The 27,974-nt window shown below is 30.6% G+C and overlaps 4 protein-coding genes across 5 annotated transcripts; 2 read left to right on the top strand and 2 right to left on the bottom strand.

The window, feature by feature from the left end:
- Positions 1-8,566: 8,566 nt before the first annotated feature.
- On the top strand, positions 8,567-11,177 carry LOC106351546 (zinc finger protein CONSTANS-LIKE 9-like). The gene is made up of 5 exons (XM_048780737.1): positions 8,567-8,596; positions 8,684-9,427; positions 9,706-9,900; positions 9,968-10,096; positions 10,175-11,177. The coding sequence occupies exons 1-5, from the start codon at positions 8,582-8,584 to the stop codon at positions 10,280-10,282; spliced, it is 1,191 nt and encodes a 396-aa protein (XP_048636694.1). The 5' UTR covers positions 8,567-8,581; the 3' UTR covers positions 10,283-11,177.
- Positions 11,178-17,177: 6,000 nt separating this feature from the next.
- On the top strand, positions 17,178-20,181 carry LOC106347174. Its single transcript, XM_013786670.3, has 3 exons — positions 17,178-17,627; positions 18,175-19,640; positions 19,715-20,181. The coding sequence occupies exons 2-3, from the start codon at positions 18,252-18,254 to the stop codon at positions 19,892-19,894; spliced, it is 1,569 nt and encodes a 522-aa protein (XP_013642124.2). The 5' UTR covers positions 17,178-17,627; positions 18,175-18,251; the 3' UTR covers positions 19,895-20,181.
- LOC106347175 (probable peroxygenase 3) lies at positions 20,169-22,000 on the bottom strand. The gene is made up of 7 exons (XM_013786671.3): positions 21,743-22,000; positions 21,529-21,599; positions 21,214-21,292; positions 20,978-21,063; positions 20,779-20,873; positions 20,573-20,698; positions 20,169-20,492 (listed from the first exon to the last, which is right to left on the bottom strand). Exons 1-7 carry the CDS (start codon positions 21,843-21,845, stop codon positions 20,333-20,335), a joined length of 720 nt encoding a protein of 239 aa, XP_013642125.1. The 5' UTR covers positions 21,846-22,000; the 3' UTR covers positions 20,169-20,332.
- A 1,455-nt stretch (positions 22,001-23,455) lies between these two features.
- On the bottom strand, positions 23,456-27,815 carry LOC106351547 (actin-related protein 2/3 complex subunit 2B). Of its 2 annotated transcripts, none has more exons than XM_013791332.3 (10): positions 27,585-27,815; positions 27,363-27,429; positions 27,057-27,264; positions 25,373-25,554; positions 25,160-25,237; positions 24,519-24,651; positions 24,338-24,429; positions 24,173-24,229; positions 24,028-24,070; positions 23,456-23,919 (listed from the first exon to the last, which is right to left on the bottom strand). In XM_013791332.3, the coding sequence occupies exons 1-10, from the start codon at positions 27,641-27,643 to the stop codon at positions 23,702-23,704; spliced, it is 1,137 nt and encodes a 378-aa protein (XP_013646786.1). In that variant the 5' UTR covers positions 27,644-27,815; the 3' UTR covers positions 23,456-23,701. The 2 variants fall into 2 exon arrangements, with proteins under 2 accessions (XP_013646786.1, XP_013646787.1); XM_013791333.3 differs by having other exon boundaries at positions 25,373-25,548.
- Between the last annotated feature and the right edge of the window lie 159 nt (positions 27,816-27,974).

Here is a 27,974-nt window from a genome sequence, read left to right as displayed (position 1 = left end):
ATAGTTTCTAAACCAAACGAATCCAAGACACTTCAACTTTTTTTCTTCTTAAACGGTTAATCTTAGATTTACGTTCCAACACTAAAAATAAACAGAAGTAGACCCAAACTAAAAAATATTCACTAAGTAATTTTGTTGAATAATATTGTTGTTACAAAAAAAATTCACTAAGTAATGAAAAAACAATATTGTTGGTTGCTTTAATAACACACACTTTATTACTGGCATGTGATTCAGCCTTAATGCCCTATCGCTCACTCTTTATTAACATCACGCAAAATTAAAAAAAAGAGAGGCTAAAGACGATGCAGACGAAGCCCAGCCCACTCCAAATTAAATGAAAACGTGAAGTCCAGAAACGACTTAAGCCTGTTTGACATGTCCAAACGAAATGTCCTGATTGGCTGATTATTTTTGGTGACGTGGCAGCCTAGAGACTCAGCATATTGGCCTTTTAATATTGTGATCTTCTAATAAATAAAAATTAAATTTCACTTTAAAAAAAAAAAAAATTTATTTTTAAAGACTTTTAATCGAGGATCACCATTGGACACACTATTTTTACTAGAATCCTTAACTATTCAAAAAAAAATGAAAAACTAAAATAATGGTAAGAACTCCAAGAAGGAGTCCACCATTATATGCTCGTAGTAGTATACGATCTCTCTTTTTTTTGAGCAACTGAATTCTGTGATGAGGAATCTATTCATAATTACATGCGATGCTAAATTGGGAAATATGTAAGCTATGCGATACGTTGACAAATCTTTCAAATTATTGTAAAGAGTGAATCAACCAGTCCACTGAAATAAAACCCACAAAGTAACATTACAGTTTTAGATATTTGGAATCTAGACTGAAACAATCAGTGTGTGGTAATAGGTCCCTGATAAGTATATGTAGTCGTAATATATCATATAGCATATTACAGTGATATGCATAATAATGTTTAGGCTTTTATATGGTTGATTGATGTGTACTGGTATGCAACTATGCCTTCACGTTGCAAATCCACGAATTGCATAAATAGTAACGCAATAATACTAGGGATGTTAACTACGGGGTTAGGGCCCAACCCTCTTTTGTTTATTATAAACCCAATCCTATTTTAATCTAGCTCTATTTTAATCCTATTATAATCAAGGATTAGGGTTGGTACAGGGTAGGGGTGGGCGTTCGGGTACCCGTTCGGGTTCGGATCGGGTATTTCGGATTTTCGGGTATTTCGGTATAGAGGTGTAGAACCCGTTCGGGTATTTCTGTACTTCGGGTCGGGTTTGGGTATTTTAAGTTCGGTTTCGCTTATTTCGGATCGGGTTCGGATATTTAGATTTTGAAGAAAAAAAAATGAAAATTTTCATTTCTCAAATTTCTTGTATTTAAATATATAACTTTTCACTTAACTATTTTTTATTTTTAGTAGATTGCATGGTTAATAGATTTGGACATAACATTTTCAAACTAAAAAGACATTAATTTGGTTATTGTTTTTAAATTTTGGATGTAACTTTTTGTTAATTGCTGAAATAAAAAGTTTGACATGCATTTTAAGCGAATAGCAAATCATCTTCTACGTAATTGTATGTATATCATATGAATTTAAAGTATGTGTAGTATCAATATAAATATTTTATATAAAATGAAAGATGTAAACTATAAATATAAGGTTAATTATCATATGTTCGGTTATTTTCGGATATCCATTCGGGTTCGGATATTACCCGTTCGGGTTCGGATATCCAATCTCTCCGAATTCAATACCCGTTCGGATATTTTGCTACTTCGGTTCGGATTTCGGTTCGGGTTTTTCGGATCGGGTTCGGGTGCCACTTCGGATTTCGGGTAAAATGCCCACCCCTAGTACAGGGTTAGCCCATTTCATTGAAAACAAATATTTCATTTATTTTTGTTCTTAAATTTTAAAGATAAAATTAAAAAAATTAAGATATGATATGATTCTTTCCTCCAATTTGTTGAGTATCAAAATCAAGTTTTTCTGTCAAAATCGTAAAATCGAGTTTTTTCCCCACAACTAAGAATAATTTTTTTCCGTCAAAAACAAAAATTATGTTTAACCCAGCGAAAACCTAATTTGAGTTTTTTCACCAAAACCACAAAATCGAATTTTTTCGCCAAAACCGAAAAATCAAGTTTTTTTCGCCAAAACTGCAAAATCGAGTTTCCGCCAAAACCGCAAAATCAAGTTTTCCCGCCAAAACCACAAAATCAAGATTTTTCGCCAAAACCACAAACTCGAGTTTTTCCGTCAAAACCGAAAAATTAATTTTTTTTCTCACCAAAACCGGAAAATGAGTTATCCCGCCAAAACCGGAAAATGAGTTTTCCCGCCAAAACCACAAACCCGAGTTTTCCCGCCAAAACCACAAACCCGAGTTTTCCTGCCAAAATCGTAAACCCGAGTTTTTCCCGCCAAAAACGAAAATTTGAGTTTCCCGCCAGAAACAAAAGGTTAAGTTTTTCGGGAAAAAATCACAATTGAGGTTTTTCGCCTAAACCGCAAGATCGAGTTTTCCCGCCATAACTTAAAATTGAGTTTTTTCGGTTTTGGCGGGAAATTTGATTTTGTGGTTTTGGCTGGAATACTCGATTTTTAGTTTTTGGTGGGAAAAACTCAGTTTTCGTTTTTGGCGGGAAAACTTGATTCTTAGTTGTGGGGAAAAACTCGATTTTTAGTTTTTGGCGGGAAAATTCGATTTTCTGTTTTATCTAAAACTTAGATTTTCCGTTTTGGCAAAAAAAATTGATTTTTTTTTTGTTTTTGAAATTTTAATGGAAAATTTATATTTTGCATTATCTAACAAATTAAAAAAATTTAGTATATGTTTAAATATTGTATAATAATTGTGTGAATCAAAATTAAAGGGTTGAGACTTAAACCCTAGACCTATTAGGGCCAATCTTTTTTAAACCCTGTTACATAAATAAGGGTTAGGGTTACAGATGGTTTCACAGGGTTAGGGCTAACCCTGTGGAGTTGAGCCCATATTAACATCCCTAGTTTTTGGTGGGAAAAACTCAGTTTTCGTTTTTGACGGGAAAACTTGATTTTTAGTTGTGAGGAATAACTCGATTTTTTAGTTTTTGGCGGGAAAATTCGATTTTCTGTTTTTATCTAAAACTTAGATTTTCCGTTTTGGCCAAAAAAATTGATTTTTTTTTGTTTTTGAAATTTTAATGGAAAATTTATATTTTGCATTATCTAGCAAATTAAAAAAATTAGTATATGTTTAAATATTGTATAATAATTGTGTGAATCAAAATTAAAAGGTTAAGATTTAAATCCTAGACCTATTAGGGCCAACCCTTTTTAAACCATGTTACATAAGTAAGGGTTAGGGTTACAGATGGTTTCACAGGGTGGCCCTAACCCTTTAGGGTTGAGCCCATATTAACATCCCTAAATAATACAAAGAGATACCGAAGCAAAAATAAAAGTACCTTTACTTCTTCTTTTTTGTAAAACGTTTTATTAGGTTAAGTTTATCTGGTGGTCTGAAGGATGAGGGTACTAGTACCATCTGAAGCACGATAGAGCGTGCCCTTTCTTTTTTTATAACATCTGATTATATTATTAATGAACTTGTCCCGAACTTACTAAAGTCTATGTGTATACACAGAAAGGAACATAATTGTAATAATAAGACCTATTATTTCCTGGTAGTGATTGCTTGGCCAACAGGTCAGCCGCTTGGTTGGCATCTCGGTGAGTCCACACAAATCTGACTTCCTCAAACTGGGTCTTCCACCAATTGATATCACGCATCCAGTTATGTATCAAACTGCAGAGTTTCCTTATTCAACAAGGGTGTGCCCTTTCTAGATGGAGAAAAGTTATCAAAAAGATGAAAGCGAGACTATCATACGATATAATCAAAAATTATTATGAAGAAATATATTTTACACATTCAAAGCGTGATGAAATCCAAATCATTCAACTTTTTGATATCCATTACTAAATTGCAGACACAAATCACGTATATAATTCAAGTGCATGCTATATTTCTTTTGTATTTTTGAATATTAAATAAAGCGGGCGTACTATTTTTTGGTAAAAGAGACATACTACGTTTTAATCAATAACATGATTCAGTTAGGAAGAAAACTTTTGAATTAAAAACTCAATGAAATGTACACTCACATCCCCTATATATTATTTGAGAAACATTACAACATTTGTTTGTAGCCACGTGTCATCACTAGAATGATTATTAGAATCCTTAGAAAAATATGTTGGTCCATCTAAATATATAATAAGCTTTTTATTAAACCACAATAAATACATTATTAATGTGCTACGTTATTTCCTTAAATAAGATTACAGAATTGCCTAATGTGACTAAAGTATATATAACAATTAATGATTTTGAATAATAAAGATTTGATAAAAATAAGTGTGTAATATAATTATATTTGTTTCATTTTAAGCTATTAAAATAAATTAAACAATCATAGTAACCATATAATAAAAATTAAAAAATTATTTATATATTATATTTTGAATTTTTTAAAAACGAGTATAAATAACTAAAACTGTTAAAAGTTTTACATTCAAATTTTGTGATCTATGATTTAAAACTTTTGTTATGACATGATACAAATAATTAAAAAATAATATAAGTTGAAAGTCTCATTTAATAAGTATCAAAAATAAAAGATATATAAATATATGTATCATTTTAAATTAAACTATATGCCATATAAAAATATATAAATATCTTAATTTTAAATTTACTTTGAATATTTTTTTGATAAAAAAATTGAAAAAATATTGTTAACTTAATTTTTTAAAATACTATAAACTATTTAAATCATTAATCCCACAGTGAAAATTTTGTTATCACTAATTTAGATTTTTTTCTAAAACAGATACAAATGATAAAAAAAAAATGAGAAAAAACATCATCTGATAAATATTAATATTAAAATATGCCATATATATGTTACTATCATTTAAATTTAAATATATATCATATCAAATAGAAAAAATATTTTTTTTGATTTATAAAATTTATTTATATGTTCGCACTAATTTTATTAAGTAGTAGATAATGACTTTTTAATTATTCAATATATATTTATTATTTCATAATATGTTATAAACATATAATATATAAAATAATTTATATATATAATGTTCATCCCGCGCAAAGCGTGGATCTTAACCTAGTAGATATGTTATTATCCGTGTACAGACACACATACATAATTTGTTCTCTATATTACTGGTTTCTCCTATTTTAGGTGTTGGTTTATATTGTGAAAGTGGTGGTCGCTTTCTATTTGGATAATGCGTATATGTTGAACTTTAGATCATGAAGATGGTCATATCTTCAAAGTATCAATTCACCAAAATAGCTTTGATCTTAAGCAGTTACATTTTTATTTTTCATTTCTTTGTTTATGAAAATAATATAATTAATGTTCAAAAAAAAATATAATTACTGCAATACTCTTGATCCCGAAGTCTTGTTTTCCTAGAATCACTGCAATAATGCAATTGATATGTACATGCTTAGTATACTTTAAGCTCTAAACATATATTTGTTCGTAGACTGGAGACGGCTTGATGAAACATATATATATATATATATATATATATATATATATATATATATATATATATATATATATATATAATTTTATTCTTTTGGAAACGCTGAGGCAAAAAGTAACTATATTCGCATGGCAGTGATATTCAAATGCTTGATAGACTTTTGTGACCAAAGTAATTAAGAATCAACATGTGATTTTGATCTCTCATCATCAGAACAAATAAGAAAATGAAATATATTTTTAATTTTCCTGTGACAATGTTTACCAAGTAAAATGAAAGATACAAATTAGCTTTAAGAGTTTTAAGATGTAATAAACTGACATTATATTTTAATCACACAGTCCCAAATGTGCATAGACTACATATCATATCCTCGTAAGCTATAGTTTTCGATGATAACACAATTCGTACTTTTCAGTATTTATCTTTGCATACATTTTTGCAATGTGGCTATAAGCCTTTTTTTTTTTGTTCAACCGTGGCTATAAGCCTATAAGAGCATCTCCAACCCATTGCTATTTTCACCTCTATAATAGCATTTAGAGGTAAAATTGCTCCAACCCACCTCTAATTTTTCCTCTATTTATAGAGGAAGAAATAACATTCCTCTATTTTTTACTCTATATTTTAGAGATTGCTATTTTAGGGGAATACATTGGAACATATCTCACATCTATTATAGAGTTCCTCTATTTTAGAGGTGAAAATAGCAAAATACATTGGAGATGGTCTAAGAATAAAAAAAGTGTGCGAAAGTGAAATCTCGAAAAATGAGAGGGGATGACTTATAAGCGTTGACCCTATGCTCAAATTGTCACAGTCACAGCAAATTTCGTAGATGAAATCATTTTCATATGAAAAACTTTAAATATAACAAGTTGGTTAAACATTATTTCAAATTCTCTCATATTATTGAATAAATTTACTTAACTGCAGATAAATATGCATCTTCCGAAGGCATCTGACACTAGCCAAATCTTGGTGATCATGGACATAATCACATTCTTAAGTCTGAAAACGTAATATACATAAAACTATAATTTTAAAAAATATTAAAAATATTAATTTTATTAAATTATTTGTGATCAATAAAATTAGCAAATTAAATACAAGATTAAACATATCTCAAATTAAAAAAATAAATGGAAAACTAATTCCATGAATATAGGGCTTAAATTAGGATAATTTTGAGTCAAAAACGTCAAATTCCACGCAACTAGTTTTGGGTCAAAACAACAACTTCCTCCTACGCGAGACAATCTCTCCACGTCAGCACCAAAATATTCATGTCATACTACCACGTCACAGAAGAGGAAAATCTAGGCTAGCACCTTTGACTTTAAATGCCACGCTGGCATATACTACGTCTTGTTACGTGAAAAATAGTATTTACATAATTACATGCACTGATACAGGCATGCCTCAGATCATATAGAAACACATAGATACATACACATAAACCAAAACTATATATATGTGTCATGGTTACATGAAACTCCCATAACCTCTTTTTCATTTATTTTATGTCCAAACAGAAGAACATTTGTTCTGTTTTCATTTGGTCATCTCTTTGTTTTTCAGTTTTTGTTTTCGTTTTCTCTTCGACATTTGAATTTATTCGATGGATTTTCTCGTTCATACATCACTCATTTCAGCGTTATTCCACAAAGCATCCGTGCAGGCCCGCACGTTAATATTCTTGCTATAATTTCATCTTTTTCTGGAGATTTTATCTCCTTAATATTGGCAGAAAACTCTTCAAATTAAACATTGGAGATCAAGAACACAACCATGTTGCAAGATCAGCTTTCCATCGTAATTATTCTCTTCTTTTCGATACCTTTTCATTTGCATTATAATTAATAAAATAATGTTATTGTTTGCTCTTGGGATTTTGTTTTCAAGCATTGAGTTGAACATTTCGTACTCTATTTTTATCTAAATACCATGTAGGGATTATAGAGATTCAAGTTTTCTTATGAACTGAGTACTTTTTTTTCTTTTTCTAGTCTCTCTTATGGGACAACCCTAGAATTTTAGTTCATAAGTTTTATTTTCTGTTTGGTGTAACGTTGTTTTCTTTTCTTTTTTTTTTTGAAAAAAACGTTGTTTTCTTCTCCTTATATTCTATTTATCTTTTTTTGTTCAATGTATTCCATTTATCTCCACTTTCAAATTTCTTCATTCTTAGTATTAGTTTATTTTCTTTCTTTGTTATTCTCTACACCGTTCAAATTATCTCCCAAAAATTATTTACATATGATTTTTGAACATTACCAATACCATTATCATACTTATTCGCCTGGGGTGCTTGATTGTTACTTCTAAGCCAATAGAAAATCGTCACATGATATAGAATAATGTTCTACAAGCAAGAGTCCATTTCAACTATTTCTCACCTTTGAATTTATAAAATGCGGTTAATTACACTAGTAGGAGTATTTTGATGTATATATATATATATATATATATGATCTAGATTCATAATGAAGGTTTTTTTACACGTTCTTATATCTTATGAAGTGCATTTACCACTTCTTTGTGGGATAAATATCTAATTGTTGGTGCATACCAGGCAATGTTAAGTTCTCTTCTAAACACCAAAAAGAAATATCAGAATCAGGAAACTTTAACGTTTATAGAAACTCCACTCTTCTTTACTTTTGTTTTTTTAGCCTTTGGAACTTGGAGCACTTCTTATAAACATGTCGCAAGAAAGAACATATGCATTAATCTCTCTTTAACAACATTAGTGCTGTTCTAAACTGATATTAATAACAAAAAAGATTGGATTTGATCAAGACACAAAAATCTTGGAGTGTTTTGATGTCGAGAAACAGAATAAAGACATATCTTATAGATTCTATATAAAAATTTAAGCACAAGAAAACAAATTTACTCCAGCATAAATCTGTCTTAGGAACCAGTGTTGTTATCTCTCGAGGATCCCACATAGTTCTGGTTTCTTGTGACTAAACCCAAAACTTATATTATTCTCTTATTTTGATGTTTGGCTTTAACGTAATGTCTTCAAAAGATCTTTGATAAATATAAATTATTTGTTTGACATATTCTTTAAATCTAACGTTTGTTTGTGTTATTCACCAGGATGATATCACGAGCCCTCTTAGTGCTCAAATTTTTGAATTTTGTGATCCGCAACTGTTTCAAGAAACCTTCAATCAGTCCTCTGAAGTCACCTCTACTTCAAACATTCTTGACAAATCTGGGAGCGGCCATGGCAATAACAGTGGTAATTCAAATACCAACACAACCACAACAACCGAGAATAGTAACACCTACACAAACAACAAATTTCAAGATGATGAAGACGACAATATTAATGCAGATATGTCCACAATTTTCGATTCACATGAAGATTTTGAAAACGACATAGTCGCTTCAATCGATTTCTCATCATCCTCTATGCAATATCCAGCTCTAGATCATCTCCTTACAAAAACAAATGAAGACCAGTTTGATTTCGCACCAGGAGTTCAAGCTGTTCATCAGCTTCCTAACATATCATACTCTGGAGACACTCTGACTCTACCACATGTTCCCTCTTTAGCTCCTCTTCCTTTACCATTAGAGGTTTTCGAAGAAGATTGTCTTTCTTCTGTCCCAAGTTACAATATTGGCTTAAACCCTACTTCCCCTTTCTTCCGTACATCCGGTTTACCAACATATATGGTGAATATGAACACCAGTTTATTATCTTCTGATAGCAATTCCGGTTTATATCCTGGTTATGTTCATCCGGGATCGGAATTCAACAAACCATATGATCAATTGTTGGATTTTCAAGCTGATAATGGTGGATTATTCCGGTTTAATCCAGACGATCTCCAGGTAAAATTGAAAATTAATTTCAACATTTTGTTACACTTGGTTTACGTTTATGATAAAACGTGCGACTAGGTAAATAACTAAATACATACCAAATGCTACCCGTGTTTCAAAAAAAAAGGAACATACCAAATGCTACCCCATTTATCAAATGAGCCAGTATGGTGCAGCTAAATTCCCGGTTTTTTACTTGGTTATCTCCAATCCAAAAATTTTTGTGTTTGGTTACAAAGAAACATGACCGGTTCAATTCGCTAACCGGATAATTGCTTGTTGAGAAGGCACTTAATAGCATCGAGGACCAGAGCCACTTAGTGGTACCTCAGACGCATCCACCATTAGGACCGGTCGAGGTAACCGGTTTAGAAGACTCTACGTTAAATAAAGTAGTGAAACTCTCCTCCGAACAAAGGAAAGAGAAGATTCATAGGTACATGAAGAAGAGGAACGAAAGGAACTTTGGCAAGAAAATCAAGGTTTTGTTTTTACTAATCAAACCGGAATAAACTTTTGGTTATTGTTATTCCTTTTTTTTTGTTATAGTATGCATGTAGGAAAACATTGGCAGATAGTCGTCCAAGAGTTAGAGGAAGATTTGCAAAGAATGATGAATTTGGTGAACTACATAAACATGGTTCTTCAAGCCATCATTATGAGGAAGACGAGGACGGTGTAAGAACCCGGTTATATATATATATAAATTTGTGTTAATTGGAGTGTGGATCTGAATTAAACCATTTCGATTTACAGGTGGGAGTGAAGGATGAGGAACAATTACTAGATTCTTCAGACATTTTTGCACACATTAGTGGACCTAATTCCTTCAAATGCAACTACCCAATTCAATATTGGACTTGATTTCAAGTCCCACATCTTAATTAAAGACTCATGTTTATAACATGATTCTTATAGTCTTATATGTAAGTTAAATAGTACTTCTATAGAGCTATTACTTGTTACTTAATTAGTATATTGATCTCTTTTTTTTGTATATTGATCTTTGTAACAAAACAAACGAATAACTAAAAAGAAGAAGAGTATAAAGCGCTTAGGCAGGTTTGGATGAAATAAAACAATAGTGAAGAAGAAAATTTAACTACGTTACGTAGAATTTGAAACTTTTGTACCCATACTTATATTTGATATATGTGATGTCTTGTATTTTGAATAGTTAAGTTGTATTTTTTTCACCTGAAGACTATATATATGTGTGTAGAAACATTTGAGTTTTAATTTTGCTAAGTTCACATTGTACACCTTTTTCGTTTGTGTACATCAGATATCCTACGCCCTAGTGCTACCTACGAATATATTTTTTCTATAAACAAGATTGAATAGGCCAGTCTGATTATCAATCATGCATGTCTAATACCCGGTGAGGATTGGGCCAACAAAGGTTTATAGATGGATAATTTAACAAGGGCTTCTCTTCTATATACTAGCTAATAAAAGCTCAAAATATTTAGAAGACAGCAACCTTGATACATGCGTAGTAAATGTCGAATTGTCGATCGTACATTAGTTCCCATATATAGTTTCTGAATAGTCACTAAAGTTAAAAAATATTGTAGTAACTGTGTAGTAAAACAGTTTCTTATATTTTTCTTGATTGTTTTCTTTTGATCCGTTCCTGAAAATTGAAAACCATATGTGAAAACTGAAAACTGACTTTAAGCGAAAATTGTTAAAATGGAATTCACGAGCAAGTTAGTAATTTCAACCAAACCGTTTAAAAGGCAGCGATTAAACTATAACGATATTGACTTTAACAGAAATATGACAAGAAATATGACAATGACAATTTGAAAGGTCTTTATCAAAGTCAATGAAGTATATATGTGAGTTTTTTAATATCTCTATAATATTATTTGAGAAGTCAGTTTCTTATGTGTCGCGCTCACGTTAATTTTCATGATGGTTGATTACACTGATACCCTTAATGAATTAAAATTATTACATTTAAATACTATTATTGATTTTTTTTTTATTTTCCTTTTTAAAATTTTCTAAATAACATATATAATAAAAAAGGAAACATTTATAAAGTTTTAAAAACAAATTTAAAACGAAAATATATGTATATATAATATGATTTCATTAAAAAGAAAGTTCACAAAATAGAAATATTCCATTTAAAAATTATTGTTCAATAACATAAAATATATTTTTGAAGTAATAAAATATTTCTATTTTATATTTTCATAAAATATCATTATTAAAATTATTTGTTTTCATAATATTAAATTTGCTTTTAATTTTTTTTTTATGTTTGTGGAACTTAATATGGCTATAATTAAAATACCAAAAAAATCTGAATTCTCATTTTTAAGATTATTTAAAATTAATTTCTGTTTATCATTTAAGATCATCGCTTTATTTTTTGATATTTTTTAAAAGAAACTCAGCATATAACTTGATAAATATTATGAAACTACATGCACATTTAAATGATACATAAAATTAATCTGATTTTACTTAATTATAATAAAAATAATTATACTTCAGTTTGAATTTGAAAAAATATATATACTAAAATCATAGATTTAACTACAATAAGAATATATAATTTTATAATAATAATTTATTTCATAAATGTAAATTATAGAATGACTCAAAAAATATTAACAAATTAAAATAAAATATTAACCAACTATTATAATTTAGTTCTTTTGTAAAATTTATATATATGCATGAGACTGTAGAATATTATGATTATATTAATTTGAGTAATCTGGAATCATACACTTTAATTTATTTAATATTTTATTCTAAACATAATATATCTTAAGTTATACATAATCTTTCTTAAATATATTTACATATCTAAGACAACAACCAACGTAAATGCAAATAAAAAAAATCATAATTTTAATATATTTAAAATAAAAAAATATTATAGTTGAATTTAGAGAAATAGATGGAATCTAATATATGTCTAATTAAAGTAACAAAATATTATTAATATAAATTATGCATACAAATTAAAAATTAATTTAAAATTAAAAACAAATAACAATCAATTATTATAGTATATTTATTTTATAAATATTTATACCCGTGCATGAGCACGGGAAAATCACCTAGTAAATAACTATGTCATTTGACTTCTAATCACGAGACATACAGTTTTCCAAATTAAAGAAAACGGGATATATATATATTTTTCATCGTGAGTAAGAAACAAAGTGATTCATTATTGTTTTTTGTTTTCCTTACTTTATCCTTTAATCGAGTTTTCAGAGGAATCACCTAAACCTATATTGAGATCCCAATGAATGAAGCATAGAATCCACGATGCTTTCTAAGAAAAATCACGATACTAATAATTAGTTTAAAACCTGTTAGCTCAAATACTGTAGAGGAAAGATTTCCTTATGTCACAAAATCGATGATAGCGAAGTTAATATAAGATAATATGGTTTTTTTAGTTTGAAAGGATTACAGACTTCAATCCAAAACTTTCTAATAATTCAAAAAGATTATTCTTTTAAAAACTAATATTTTATCACGATCTATAGAAAATAGACTCACACAACTTGGTCATGACACATTCTTATCAACTTCGAATCTTTTTTTGTAGTTTATTTTCCAGAACACCTACACGTGTACTACAAAATAACAATTTCAGCCCAGACAAACTAACGAACTATTAAAAAAAAAAAACCGACTAGATCACATGCATGAGAAGACATGAATTATGGCTAATGCTTCACGAATTATGGCTAATGTTCCACAATAAAAAAACGTTCATGCGGTTAGTGCAAGCATATGGGCCGGATTTGGTGGAGAAGAGTATTAGATTATATACAAACCGTGGCATCAAATTTCAAAATTGGTAGGTCGATTCAATTTATGTAATGATACATAGATATATATTTACTAGCATATGATCTTCTAGATGAATAATTGAGCTGACATTTACGACATTCAAGAAGAATAAAACACATAAATAGCGGAACTAGTTTTTAACTATATTCTTTTCAATTTTTTAAACTATATTATTACATGGAGAGGCGTACATGTTTGAATTTTGAATTTTAATAAAATGCATAAAATGCAAATGAAGAAGCAACAAAATGGTCGAGACAATCAATCATGTGCCGCAAGCTCACGGCTTGGTATGAGACAAAACAATTTTGTCAATTTGTTAGTTGGTCCATAGATTCTCATTTTTGTATTAAAATATTCCTAATTAAAATATCAATACATGTTCTAAAGACTCCAATCATGTATATTTTTCAGAAAGGCAAAATATGTATTGTAGGGGTTGTTTTAAATTTTCCAAGCAAAATGAGTTTAATTATTCCCATTATGGTACACGGAGGTAACCATATTACAAGTCCGTTTTCCAATAGACCATCAACTGAAAACATACCGTTGTCCTAATACATGCATAACTTTAAGGAACTTTTGCTTAATTTGATGGATGATTTAAAAGATGTTAACACACATTTTAGTGCTATTTTGTATATGGTGTGCAGATACTCTTGTTAAGCTCAAAGAGAGACAAAATTACAGACTAGCTGGAGATTTAGGAACTTTGTTGAGATATACTCACATGCTTATAACAAATTTCTTCTTTGTACGCGTAGCTAAACGTCAGGATGATTAGTCCATTTATGTTTTTTTCTACCTCATTATTTCTTTTTAATGATAACAAACCAAAAAGATAATTTAGCAGCACTAACCTAAATATATAATAATCAATAAAATAACTATGTGAGTTGTGTAGATAAAATATTACGTGTGTAAACTACCTTCTTACCGTTGTGGTTTTTCCTCTGATCATTCAAATCTAGAAAGCAAAAAACTAGCCATGGATCTACAATCGGAAAAGCTCCAGTTCTTAACGTTAATTGTCTCAAAAATCGATCTCAACAAAGGACCGATCAGCCTCAAAAACATATCCATAAATCGATCCGATGATTCATCCTCGGTTTGAACTAAGATCGTCATTTAAGTCATGCATAGATTGATGCTTTACGAGATCAAGGTTTAAGGTTTGATCTAAGAATTTAATCTTTGCCATCTTCGGTTGAACCAACGTTAGAAACAGCGGTGGTTGCATGTGATATCATTCATATATGTGGTTGCCTCTTAATGATTTCTTTAAAGATAGTGAATCAATCACCGTTGAGTGTTAGAAAATAGTAAAACATGTGCTCTATGTTATTTGAACTTGTAATATCATTACTAGATTTTGATCCGCGCTTGGAAAACGCGGGTTTTTGGATTATATTATAAAGTTTTATTATATCAAAAATATAATTTTTAACAGTTACATAATCTACGAATTAGTTTATTTCAGATTTTATATGTACATTTTTACATAAGTTTCTTTTAGGCATGAGAGTTATATATGAATCAAAAAAACAAACCGAACCGACCCGAAAATATAGGTTTAGTTCCGGTCCAAAGAAGATAACCTATTGGGTTTTTTAGATCCGCAGGTCTTTGTTTGAGCATGAGTCCTACCCTAGACCCGATCATAAATATGTTGTGTTTATTAGGTATATTTGGATATTTCGAATATGTTTCCGGTATTATGAATATTTTTTTTTGAGTTTTTGGTTTACGATTATAGTTTTTGATTTCAGGTAAATTTTCAAATTAAAAAAATGGGTTTTTTTCAGTTCATCGTGTTAGATTTTGAATAAGATTTTGAATTTTTAAGTATTTGAATTTTTTGGTATTTGTTTGGAGTTTCGAATAATTTTCAGATTTTTTAGATATTTTAATTTTTTTTAGGATCTTAAATACCCGAACATATGTGGAACCGTTATGTCCATATCAGGTCCAACAACATTATTGTACAAAAACATGGTTGTTAAAATATTTTTCTGAATGAAAATATCACAAGGAATAATATTAGGATCTACTAAAAATATTTAAAATATTATATGGTTAGAATGATTAATGGTATTATCAAAAAAAATAGTTATACATTCGAACAACTTTTTTATATTAGATTTTTTAAGATTATTTCTCTTTTAATATTATTGATTCGTTTTTAAGTGAAAAGTATAATAACTAAACCAATAATTTTCAAAATCGTGAATAATCAATATCGTGAAGTCGGGTTAACTTTAACAAAACCAATGAATTTCTACATTTTTCTGAAGGTAATATGAATATTCAGAAAACTCATTTTTAAATATGAAAATATCTATCAAACTATAGACGACTGAAAGTTTAGTATATGATATGAGATTTTAGTGGGGAAAATTATATATGATAACATTACTTTATTATAAAAGAAATTGAAAATTAGAATGTACATATATATGTCGTGTAACTTCTCTTGCTTTAAATCATATATTATATGATAAAAGTGATAGTATAAAACATTAGTATCAATGTTTTACGATTAAAAGTCAAAATGGTAAATATAGTAATAGTAGTGAATTAGGATTTAGAAGTGAGATTTGAATAAATAAAAAAATTGAATAAATTATTGTTAGAGAAATATATGGTAACATATTGTTAATCTAAATTTAAGGTAAGACCAAAAATAATGAGATAAATAGAAGGGTCCAAACAACTTTCATAGGTAGATTTTTTAAAACTTATTTCTTTTTAATAGTATTGATTACTATTTTGTTTTTGTAGAAAAATAAAAATGGTAACGATAGTGTTTTTTTTTTGTTATAGACCTTATTGTATGTTTTAAATAGTTACTAGGTTAAGATCCGTGCCTTGCGCGAGATAAACATTATATATATAAACTATTTTATATATTATATGTTTCTAGCATATTATGAAATAATAAATATATATTGAATAATTAAAAAATCAGTAACTATGACTTATATAATTAAATTGGTGAGAACGTATAAATAAATTTTATTAATCCAAAAAATATTTTTTCTATTTGATATAATATATAATTAAATTTAAATTATGGTAACATATATATATATATTATATTTTAATATTAATATTTATTAAATGATGCCTTTTGCTCATATTTTTTTTATCATTTGTATCTGTTATAGCAAAAAATTTAAATTACTGATAACAAAATTTTCACTGTGGGATTAATATATATATATATTCCTATATCTTTTATTTTAATACTTATTAAATGAGACTTTCAACTTATATGATTTTTTAATTATTTGTATCATGTCATAACAAAAAATTTAAACCATGGATCACAAAATTGAATGTAAAACTTTTAACAGTTTTAGTAATTTATACTCGTTTTTAAAAATTCAAAATATAACATATAAAGAAAAAATTTAATTTTTATTATATGGTTACTATGGTTGTTTAATTTATTTTAATAGTTTAAAATTAAACAATATAATATAAGACACATTTATTTTTATCAAATCTTTATTATTCAAAATAATTAATTATCATATATATACTTTATCCACATTAGGCAATTCCGTAATTTTATTTAAGGACGTAATGCATCACATTAATAATGTATTTAAGATTAGTTTAATAAAAATCTTATTATATATTTAGATGAATCAACCTATTTCTTTAAAAATTCTAAGAATCATTCTAGTGATGACATGTGACTACAAAAAATGTTGTAATGTTTATCAAATAATATATAGAGGATATTATTCAATAACTGGCAATGGTAAAAACTGAATAAACTGAGAAAAAGGAAAATAAAAAGTGGATAGAAGCAAATGGGTATTAAATTGAATGTGGGCACTTTCGATATAAATTCACTACTCCCTCTTTTTTAGCTAACGAGTAGCCATCACCATTCACCACCACCACCTCCCTCTCTATCTCGATCGTGCCCACCAGCTCAGCTCACTAACTTTGCTTCTCCAATCTCCACTTTTGACAAAACCCCCCCCTAATCTCAAGCTTTTGACACACAACAGAAAAAAAGAGGTGGGGCCCTACATTGTAAGAAACCTCTATTCCTTTAGTAGTGGCCATAGTCAAGTCTCTCACACACACCCAAAAAAAAAAGAAAGACTTCCCTTTTTTTCCCTTCGTCTCCATTGGTACTAGTCTGACATTAACGTGGCTTAGTGAAACACCCCCACCCATCTCTCTCTCCTCTCTATAGAAACCCAGAAAAGTTCTTGCTTCCAAACTTCTCCCACTTCCTTCTTCCCCATTCATAAGCAGAATCTGATTCTTCTTTTCTCTTAGACAGAACATTGGAGACGCAGAAGAACAAACAATTCAGAATCTCGATCTAAACCCCTATTTTTCTCTTACTCAGGTACAAAGAAAATTAAATGAAAGATTTGTCTTTTTTTCTTTTCTTTTTAAAGCTGTTCTGTGTCTTAATTGCATAACTAATTAGCTTCTGTGTTCAGTTTATGTTTTTTTTTTTCTTTCACTCCAATCCCAATTGAGCACTGAACCTTGTTTCATAGTCTTGTACTCTGAATTAGCTTCTAGGTCAAATCTTTAGGTTGCAAAAATCCTCCAATCCATTAAAGTTTTAGCCTTTCCTCTAATTCAATTAATGGGTTCATCTAAAAATTCAAGCTTTATCTTTAATTGTCAATTTCTTGTAGGGTTTCTTCGTTTATTATACCCTTTTTAATTGCCTTTTAGGTAAGAGATTAGGTAACTGTTTTAAAAAAACCTTGACTTTAGAGAGAGGGGTCTTGAATCTGTGGCCTTTTGTTTGGACCCAGTAGATTATTCATTGCACATTTTGGATTCTACATAATTTTAACCATTTTTGTAAAATATCACACAGTGTAACATATCTTGTATTAATAATCTCAGATTACTCTCTTCATGTTTTGTCTTTTCAGATACTTGGAAGTGGTCTTAAAATTTGTATGGCAGGATGAGAAACTGAGTTTTGATTTCAAGTTAGCAAGCAAAAACAATGGGAAGTCTTACACCTGATGCTCTCAAGGAAGATCCTGAGCTTGAAGATTCATTAAACATCCATGAGCATCTCCCTGTCTTGTTGACCCAGAAAAGACAACAGCAGCAATGTAGTTTAGTTTCGAACAGCGGGAAATGGCTACACCTTGTCAAAAACTGTCCAAGAGGGTCGTTCTCTCGTGCCACCAGCTTCTTTGATAACAAGATCCCAAGGCATTTGGTGTCGCTAGACGAGAAGTATCTCCGTAGATGCCTAGAATTGATTAACATCAGCGCCTTTAAGTCGTCAGCTAGTTGCAGCCTCTCTTCGTATCACTTTGACTCAACTATGATCCCTAAAGAGAATGTTGCTCGTCTTCTCTTTGATCTTCCCTTGGTTGATGATTCAGGGAACGTAGTGATTAGCCCTGTGATCACAGGTTGCAAGAGGGTTACACATTTGCTTGATAGCCCTGAGAAGGCGGTCTCGTTATCGAGCACAAGCTCAGTGAGCTCTTCTTCTTCTTCTTCTGAGCATTCTTGGTCACCGTCTTCTTCAACGGTGTCTCAAGGAACACTTCAGTTTACTATGAAAGACAACAAGATTCCACATTTTGTTTTCTCATTGGATGATCAGAAAGAGATCTATGTAGCCACCTTAAGCAATACCAGTAGTGTTGGCTTTGACCGTAGCTCTCTAGAGTATTCTTATTTGATCCATTTGAAGAAAGGCCGTGTCGGCTCTGAACTGGTTGGTAAGCTAAAGGTATCAACGTTGTTCTCTGTCTCATCCTCTAATGAGAAAACCGTAGAGAGACAGTTTGTTCTGTTCAGTAACGGTGGGAATCAGCAGTTACTAGGCCACAGTGAGATCAAGAAACACAGAGGGTTGTCTAAGAAAGTGGTTGATGCGCTCAAACGCGGCTCAAGGCAAAGAAGCATCTCAAGATTCAGCAGAACAAGCTCCGTAACTGATTTTAGTTATTGGGAGCCGTTTCAAGAGCCTGATCAAGTTCTTGAATCTGTGAGTTTGCTAGATAGCGAGCTTCCGCATAATCTTGAAGCCTCAGCTGTTGTTGTGAGAGAGAAGTTTCTCAATGAGGAAGAGAAAGCTGGAGGGTGGGGCATGAAGTTTCTCAAGAAGACCTCCTTGTCTAGAAGAACCAAGCAGGCTTGTGGAGACTCTAAGCAAATGAGCATAGATGTTGTGATTCCTTCAGGGGTTCACGGAGGGCCGAGAAGCAGAAACGGTGGTGGTGGTCCGTCGAGCTTGGTTGAGAGGTGGAAGTCAGGAGGAAGCTGTGATTGCTCTGGATGGGACTTAGGTTGTTCTTTAACCGTCTTTAAAGGGCAAGCTAGAAAAGATCAAAGTGAAGGCCAATGCAATCTTTTTGAGCTCTTCACTGAGGTAACTAACATTCAAGAACCATTTTGTGGAATTAGATTCAGCTTTGTTTAATTCTTGTGTGTTGTTTTTTTCAGGGATCGAAGCAGGGGAGTCCTGGACTGAGGATCATGAGTGTAAGAGAGGGTCTTTACTTTGTCCAGTTTCAAGCGAAGATGTCTGTGTTGCAGTCTTTTTCAACGGCTTTGGCGTATGTTCATAGCCAGAGCCAGAGACTTAGGCCATGGTTGTCAGGGAAAGTGTGTAGAGAAGCTTAACTGAAGCTAAAAGAGAGAGGAATGCACAGAGTAAAAGATAGGCAAAAACTCAGCCTTCGTAATTTCAGCAGGTTCTTGAGTTAAAATATTATTATTTTTTTAGTTTATTTGTTTTCTATTTAATTTTTTTTTTTGATAGAAAAAATGTTTCTTTGCTGGAAATCGTATGTAAGTTTTTGGTGTGTTTTGTTGGTGTGAAATGTAAATTTCTGACTTTCGATTTTGACATTTTATGATGTTCTGGTTTTATATAGACTTTGTTTTGTCAATTAAGTGATTTAACTTCAGTTTTACACAACAACAACATACACAAACGTTTTCTTACACATTTTTTTTTTGTTTTTGTTTTTCCCCTAACCAAGAACGAGAGCGTAATAATACTAGTAGGCTCCAAATACAATACTGCATACTTATTCATACAAAAGATAAACCAAACTCTTAGTCTTGCTTGCGAGAATTAGCCTTCTCTTTATTCTTTTTAGCACAATACTCAAATAAACTGCCATCAAAACAACCTCTCACAGCTTCTTTGGACACAAACCCTTCCTCATCCTTTGCAAGAATATAGAGTAGTATCCATTCAACTTTGTTCGAAAGCCTGCCATAACCAATACACAAATCAGACCTATTTAATTTGATTTTAACGGTTATTTAACCAAGAATGTGTTTGGTACTAACCATCCAAAAGGATCGATTGCCATTCGGTTCCCCTCGGTTAAGTTCCACATCTCTTTGAATGTTAACTTATTCGGAGCCGTTAGTGCGTACTTGCTAAATATGTTCTCCAGATTAAATGGGACATACCTATAATAGTGATTTTACAAATTGATCAGTATCACGAAAATTATATTTGAAATGTTTGGGTGTGTTTGAATGAGTGTTACCTTCCTTCGGTATCATAGGTGCTTGAATCACTCCCATGCTTGGCTTTGTGTATGTTGTCGATATAGACAGGCAGTAATGGTGATGGCAACCAACTCTATTTACCATATTAACCATTCACAACATAGTTATATCAATTTCATATAAATAATAATTACTTGCACTAAATTTGAAGGGTTAATTAAGGTTTGTTTACTATACCGGAAGTGTAACATAGCTAAACGCTAAGTTGATGATTAAGCTCCAGAAGACAGAGGAGATTGGGTTGAAACCGAGGTCACGGAATCCTACAAAATTTTCCAATAATTGTTGTGATGAAAAAAGGATATGTTACGTTTTTTTGCTTAAGAGGATATGTTACGTTGTAACCATAAATATATGATTTCTTATTTTTATGAAGTTAAAAAAGATAACAAGCTATAATAAAGAGTACTTACCAGCATAAGTCTCCCAAGGGTAGACAATACCGTCGCCGTTTTGGTCGAAGAAAGCAACATGCTGTTGCATAACACTCATCAGGGGCGAAGGCAGACATATTTATTACTGGGTGCACATAAATTAAATAACTAAAAATAATGATATATATAAGTTAAAATAGGTGTTCGAACTCAGGTTCTTCAAAAGTTACGGGTGCACATTGACCGATTAAGCTATTTTCCCTTATATCTCTAATGTAAAAATTTCAAAACCTAAATAACAGTGGGTGCACGTGCAGTCATACTCTATGATGTAGCTTCGCCCCTGACACTCATGCCTTTGCTGTCATGACCTTCTGTTCCATTTGGATGCTCTGTATCTGGAGCTACTAGTGCTCTTGCCAAATCTGTTTTTTTTTTATTATTATGTTTGATTAATATTTGGTTCAGTTAATTTTCTATAAGGTTAAGTCTTTAACTTATATGGTAACTACTTATTGATTTTTTACCATCAACCCTAAACATACATTTTGGACAAGCATATACTTACATGGCTTTGGTAGTTTCTCCTCCAAGTCGCTACGTACTTTTCGCTCACTAGTCACCGGAGCTAACGGCGCCGTCGTGGCAAAAGTTTCTGACGCGTCTCCCATTCTCCTTCTTACTTTCTTTCTCTCTCTTCGGTAAGTGTTAATAATTGAAGATGTTCTCAGTTTCTTCTTCTGTAAAAGATGAACACTGTTGTGTTATTTCTTTTTTCGTGGGCCTTTAATAGTAAAACGATATAAAGAATCATGATGTGGAAAAAAGGAACGTGTCTCAATTATGTGGTATGACGAGTTAGGAGAAATCAAAAGGACAAAGCAAACATGACCACATCTAATATGGTCCAGGCACGTGGTGACTTCTGGTTCGTTGAAATGAATCACATTTTTTATCACGGGAGGGTCGGCGAAAAAAAAAAACATCGTCCTGATTTACGAATTTTCATATTAGAAGAAATATAATATTACTAAGAAAAAAAATTAGAACATGCGAGAAAATATAATATTACTACATTTTGTCATTTTTAAATTACTTCATTATGTATTGAAATTTAAAATGTGTAAAGCTTTAAATATCTTTTACAAAAATATTGTCCCTTCTTTGTTACCTGACACAATCTATAGACTACTTGCAGCTGTATATATTATTTCTAATAATAATGGAAAGGTAAAATATTATACGATATGTTCGAAAACTCACATGTTATATAAAACCGTTGCGATAATCAGTATCCCCTTCTACAATACAAAAATATTGTCCCTTCCCATTATATCAAACTTCAAGCATTCTCTTATCGCTTCTTCGGACAAGAAGTAGAACCATTCCTTCTCCTTCACAAGAATCTTGAATGAGTAATTACTAATTAACAGTTATCAAAACAGACCGGTTACTTAGGTTAATCCGTTTTTTTTTGTTGCAACGTTACTTGGGAGAAAATGTCTGGTACAAACAACTACCATACACATAGATCATCAAATGCCATTGGGTGAATGTTTTGTAACATATCCGACACAACGTACACGTATCTGCCAAATATGTTATCGAGATTAGCAAGAGCATACTAACTACGATCGTAATTTACAGATCGAGTTATAATCAAATTCATGTTATAACTGAGTATTTGTGTTAAGTGTTTATATAACAACGTCAAAGAGGATTATATATATATACGTCGCTTGAATCACTTCCATGTTTGGCCTGGCGTTTGTAATAATTGGTACTTGGCAATAAGAACAGTAAGTCGGTAATAATGGCGATAGCTAGCAAGTTAGCAACCAACTCTATTTATAACATGTCACAACATTTATTGCATTTTACCTTTAGGGATTAAACATAACATGCCCCAACAAAATTGAACTTATGACTCAAGAGGTAAGTATCCAATGCCGCCGACGTGTCCAATGTATGGAAGAAAATGGAAGTATTGAGCACGATTTGGATATGGTGGAGACGTGTGTTCACGAGTTCATCGGTTACAAAAGAAAAAGGACGAGCAATGTGACCACATTTGTGGTCTTATTCACGTGATCAGGAACCGCTGATTTAGTCCATACATGTGGCTGTAGAAATTGAATCGGGCTTAAGATTATTGTTTTGCTGATTAGTTATTCTTTGTCACATTTTGGCTGATTACATCTAAAAGTTAAATATGAGTGAATGTGTTGCGTCCTGACTATTTCTAGTAAACATTATAAAATATATTTTCTTCTGAATCACATTGACAAAATATTGCCGTTGATATAATCCCAATAATAAATTGAACATTATAAAGTAAAATAAGAATCACAAAGATTGAATGATGTATATGGCATTTGGACAATATATCCCTTACGAAACATGCATGCATTCATTGTCAACTCTTCGTTAGGTTACTTTTTGTTGTATATATTATAGTAATATAGGGAATCTAAAAATTACATATATATGTGCAAATATGTATATATATAGTAGTTTAAGAGATTGCTTAGTCCAATTTTGTGTATGATTTATTTGAGGATTTCGAAGAGAATTTGGGGATAGATATCCACCGCTGATTGAAGCGAAATCGAGCACAGCCGTTGATTCTGATCCGAAATTTGCTTATCTTCACTCTCCTTGTCATATCCTTGCATCTCTGTTGCATCATCAATTTGCCTTTTGGTACCTTCACAAGCTCCTTTACGTATTTGCATGCTCCATTTTCTATAAGTTGGAGACAATGCAAAATAAATTATCAATAATGTTCAGGTAATACAAATGTCAAAAATCTATTATAAGAGGCAACAAAACTAAAATAAGATAAAATAATACCTTTTTGGGGAGCTTCTTCTTCGAATCTTGTGTTATTTAGCCGCTGCATATATAGTTAAAATTTACTAAAATAAGCTTTATTGTAGATCAAATCTATATTATCTGTTCTAAATTCATGTGTGCTTAATTAATGTGATTAAACTACCTTCACCAAACTGTCCATTCTTTTTCTCATCCTTCTCTGTATGTACCCTCTTGAACACTATTTTACCAAGAATCCAAGTACGTACCCGCAAGAGGTTGAAATTTTCAATTAAAACAATAATAAATCTATTGTTTTTTTCTTCTAAATAAGTCATCACTAATTTACCTTTATATGGTATTTAACGTATGCATAGAAATTTAGTAAATTCCAAACCGTTTTGTCTAGCCTCTTTCCTTCAACGTGCCGTGAAGTGATATCTGCGATAACAACAAGATTGGAACTCGTGAATATAATACTAATTAGAGAGGTCGAAACTAATAAAAAGATTAAAGGGTTTTAAATTTACCAAAAGAGACAAAACCAGCATTGGTGGTCAAGTCGTGGACCGGTTCTCCTCTAAGTTGGAAAGGAGGAACTGGTGACCAACTACATTGTGGTGCCTTTCCCATTTCTTTTTGGCTTCCCACTTCCACTAGTTCCTGTTTTTCTCCAATATTGAAAATTTTCGATAAAATATAAAATTTACTACTTTAAATTTGAGCACAATATGTATTTCATATAAATACAAAGATGTTTATCCTTCTTGGATGTTAATTTATTTTTAATACTCAAAACCAAATTTTGACTAATGGTATTTGATGCATATGATATCTTCAAGTATTTTGTGTTACTCAGCGGTTAATGAGATAATTTGTTTCACATTTTGAACAAGTAAAATGTTATTAAAATTATAAGTATGTAGCTGATTGTCCATATTTTCATTTGCTCCATGTTCTGATTAAATTTTATTCAACTTTTTACTCTTTTGCATGTATAAAAAATAAATAGATGAGGTTGATGTTTTTTTTATTGAAAACTATTAATTACTGTTTCTAGATTTCAAAGTACAATTCTAATTGATTGGATAACTCATTGTCATTTTGATTTGTCATTTGAGTTTTTAATCTCAGTGAAACACTTTCTCAATACTAAAGTGATCATGTGTACCTGGAAGAATGACATAGCAATGACTACATCCGAGTTGTCTTTAAAATTCATTGGAAACACCGCCGTGATTTTCTCCGCCTGAAAAAACATTCAAGAGTTACCCTCAGAGTTATATAAAATCGAGACAAGCTACACTATGTACACTATGTATATGAATCATATTGTATTCAACTCAAACCAGTACATTAGAAAACAACACCGGGAAATTTAAACCTGTCTAAAGACGTAGAAAGGTTCACTTGGGTGATAAACAATCCTGATGGGCCTGTTGTTATTGTTTATCGCTTGTGAATCGTCTTGAAAATTCAAGCGTTTTAGCATCTCTTTTAATTGGCTACTTAGTATTATCGCTTGTATTTCAGAAATCCTTGTTATGATTTTAATAGCCTCTGCAGCTGAAAGAGTAAGAATTAAGATATAAATAGCGGGAGAAAACATATAGCTGGTGTATCGTGTACTCATCTATCTTATTAAAACTCAAGTACAAAATTGGAGTGTTTGGAGACTTGAATAGGACTTTTAAAAATTTGGAGTGTTTGGAAACATGGATTGCAGTCTTTTAAAAAAAAATATTTTTGTTTGAAAACAAGGATAGTAGTATTAAGAAAAAAAAGTAATGGGCTTATGTTTTTTTAAAAAATTGAAAGTTATCTAGGCCACTTTTAAAATATACCAAAATGGGTCAATCTAATTCCCTAAAATTTTTTTTTCTAAACTAACCATAAAACAAAATTTAAACTTTATATACATATTTCAAATCAAAATAATAATTCAAATTTGATTTATATCAAAAATTGATTCAAAAATATACATATATTCAAAAATGGATTTTTACTAAACTATTTTTCAATAACCATTATAAAAAAATATTGTCAATATATATAAGAAAAATATAATACAAAGCCCAATTTGAAATACCAACTCAAATTATGGTTTTCATATTTCATATTAAGTTTTAAAAATATAATATATGTAATTATTTATATGATGGTATGTATAAAATACTATTAATTATATGATTACTTATATGATGGTACATATAAAATACGATTAATTATATGATGATAAAATACGATATATAATAATGACTAGGGATGGGCTTTTGGATACCCATACGGGTTTAGTTCTGATCGGTTTGTATTTTGAGTTTTCGGGGTCAAAGATTTCAGCCTTATTAGAATGTTTCTAAATTTTGGTTTGAGTTCGATTTGGATCTTTGCGGGTTTGGTTTGGGTTTGGATAACTAATTTAAATTATTTTTAAAGTCTTAAATCATTATATATTTTAAATTTCTCAAAATGTATAAATAAAATAATATATTACGTATAAATTTGAATAACATATGTCATAATACTTAAGCTTAACATATCAATTGGCTTGATTTAAAATTTTGGATACGAAATCAATAATTATTTTAAGTATTTTTGGTGATTTGAGTATACTTTAACTATTTCAGATATTTACTTTTGACTATCTATATATATTTTCAAGTATTTAAACCAATTTAAAAGTATCATTTTTGATGTTTTATATACGTTAAATCTAAAAATAATTAATATATATAAGTATATAAATCTATTTTTAGATAAATTCGGATACCCAAATACTTCGGTTCGGATCAGATTCGGTTCTCTAAATAACAAAATTTTGAATAATTAGAATATTTAATCAATTTATGTTTGGGTTTGGTACTATATCTTTGGATCGGTATCGGTTATGTTCCTCGGATTCATTTTTCCAAATCCTAATAATTACATGAAAAACAAATATCAACATATTTTTCAAAATATACACCCGCGCGCCTGCGCGGGTCAAAATCTAGTTTGATATTATTGAAGATTTCTATTTAGTAATTTGACTCATTGCAAAAGCAAGGAATACAATAGCATACGCTTACCTTTGCCACGTGGAATATTATCAAGGTGAAGCTTAAGCGTCAATTGAAACCCTAATCTTGGTGGATCAACAATATCTATCACACCAACTGCTATATTCTTAATCACCTCATAAGTAGCACTTAAAATCTCCTTTGATGTCACTATTCCTTGTGTCTCAAGCAACGTCGACGTGGATACATACACAATTTTTGTATCCAAAACGGAGCACTGCATGTCCAAATCATATAATTTATGTTTTCTGTAATAACTTCAAAATAAAGAACTCTATATTAAAGAATTAACATGACCATAAAATAGATATATACCTTGATGTGATATTGAATCGAACCAAACTCATAGAAATGTTGATCGATCTCGATAGGTTTTTCAGCACTGCCATTAATTGAGAACAATGAAACATTATATTACTTTGTAGTAGGACTGTATACCGGCAAAATAAAATCAAATAATCTCAACCGAAGCTAAACCGGGAAAGATCGGACTGATCAATGATTAAAGTTGACTAAAGAGATGAGAGTGTGGCTTACCGGTATATCTTGAGGAGTGTTTCTTTCAATGTTGGAGATGATCTTTCGAGATATGCCATTCTTGAAATTTAAGAGCTCGGAAGAAACTTGAGGACAAAAGAATTTATAACTTTTTGTTTATCATTTGGTAATATATTATGATATGTATGTGATCTTATGCACATATATATATATATATATATGTATGTATTTTGTGTGGTCTCTAAGTGTGTTTTGTATGTGTGTGTGGGTGTAGGTGAGTTATTGGAGGTTGAGTACAATGTAAGTTCTAAAGTTGCAATCATTTTAATCTGTTTATTAAGCAAACAAGCATACAAGCTAATACGTGTGATTTGAAGACCTGCCTGTCACTCTGTCAGCCCAATCGAAATGTAGGCCCATTAAGAGCAC

The sequence above is a fragment of the Brassica napus genome, chromosome A5 (assembly GCF_020379485.1).
Source record: "Brassica napus cultivar Da-Ae chromosome A5, Da-Ae, whole genome shotgun sequence".
NCBI classification, from domain to species: Eukaryota; Viridiplantae; Streptophyta; class Magnoliopsida; order Brassicales; family Brassicaceae; genus Brassica; species Brassica napus.
The sequence above is the reverse complement of the archived record's forward strand: the minus strand, read 5'-3'. Positions and strand labels throughout refer to the sequence as shown.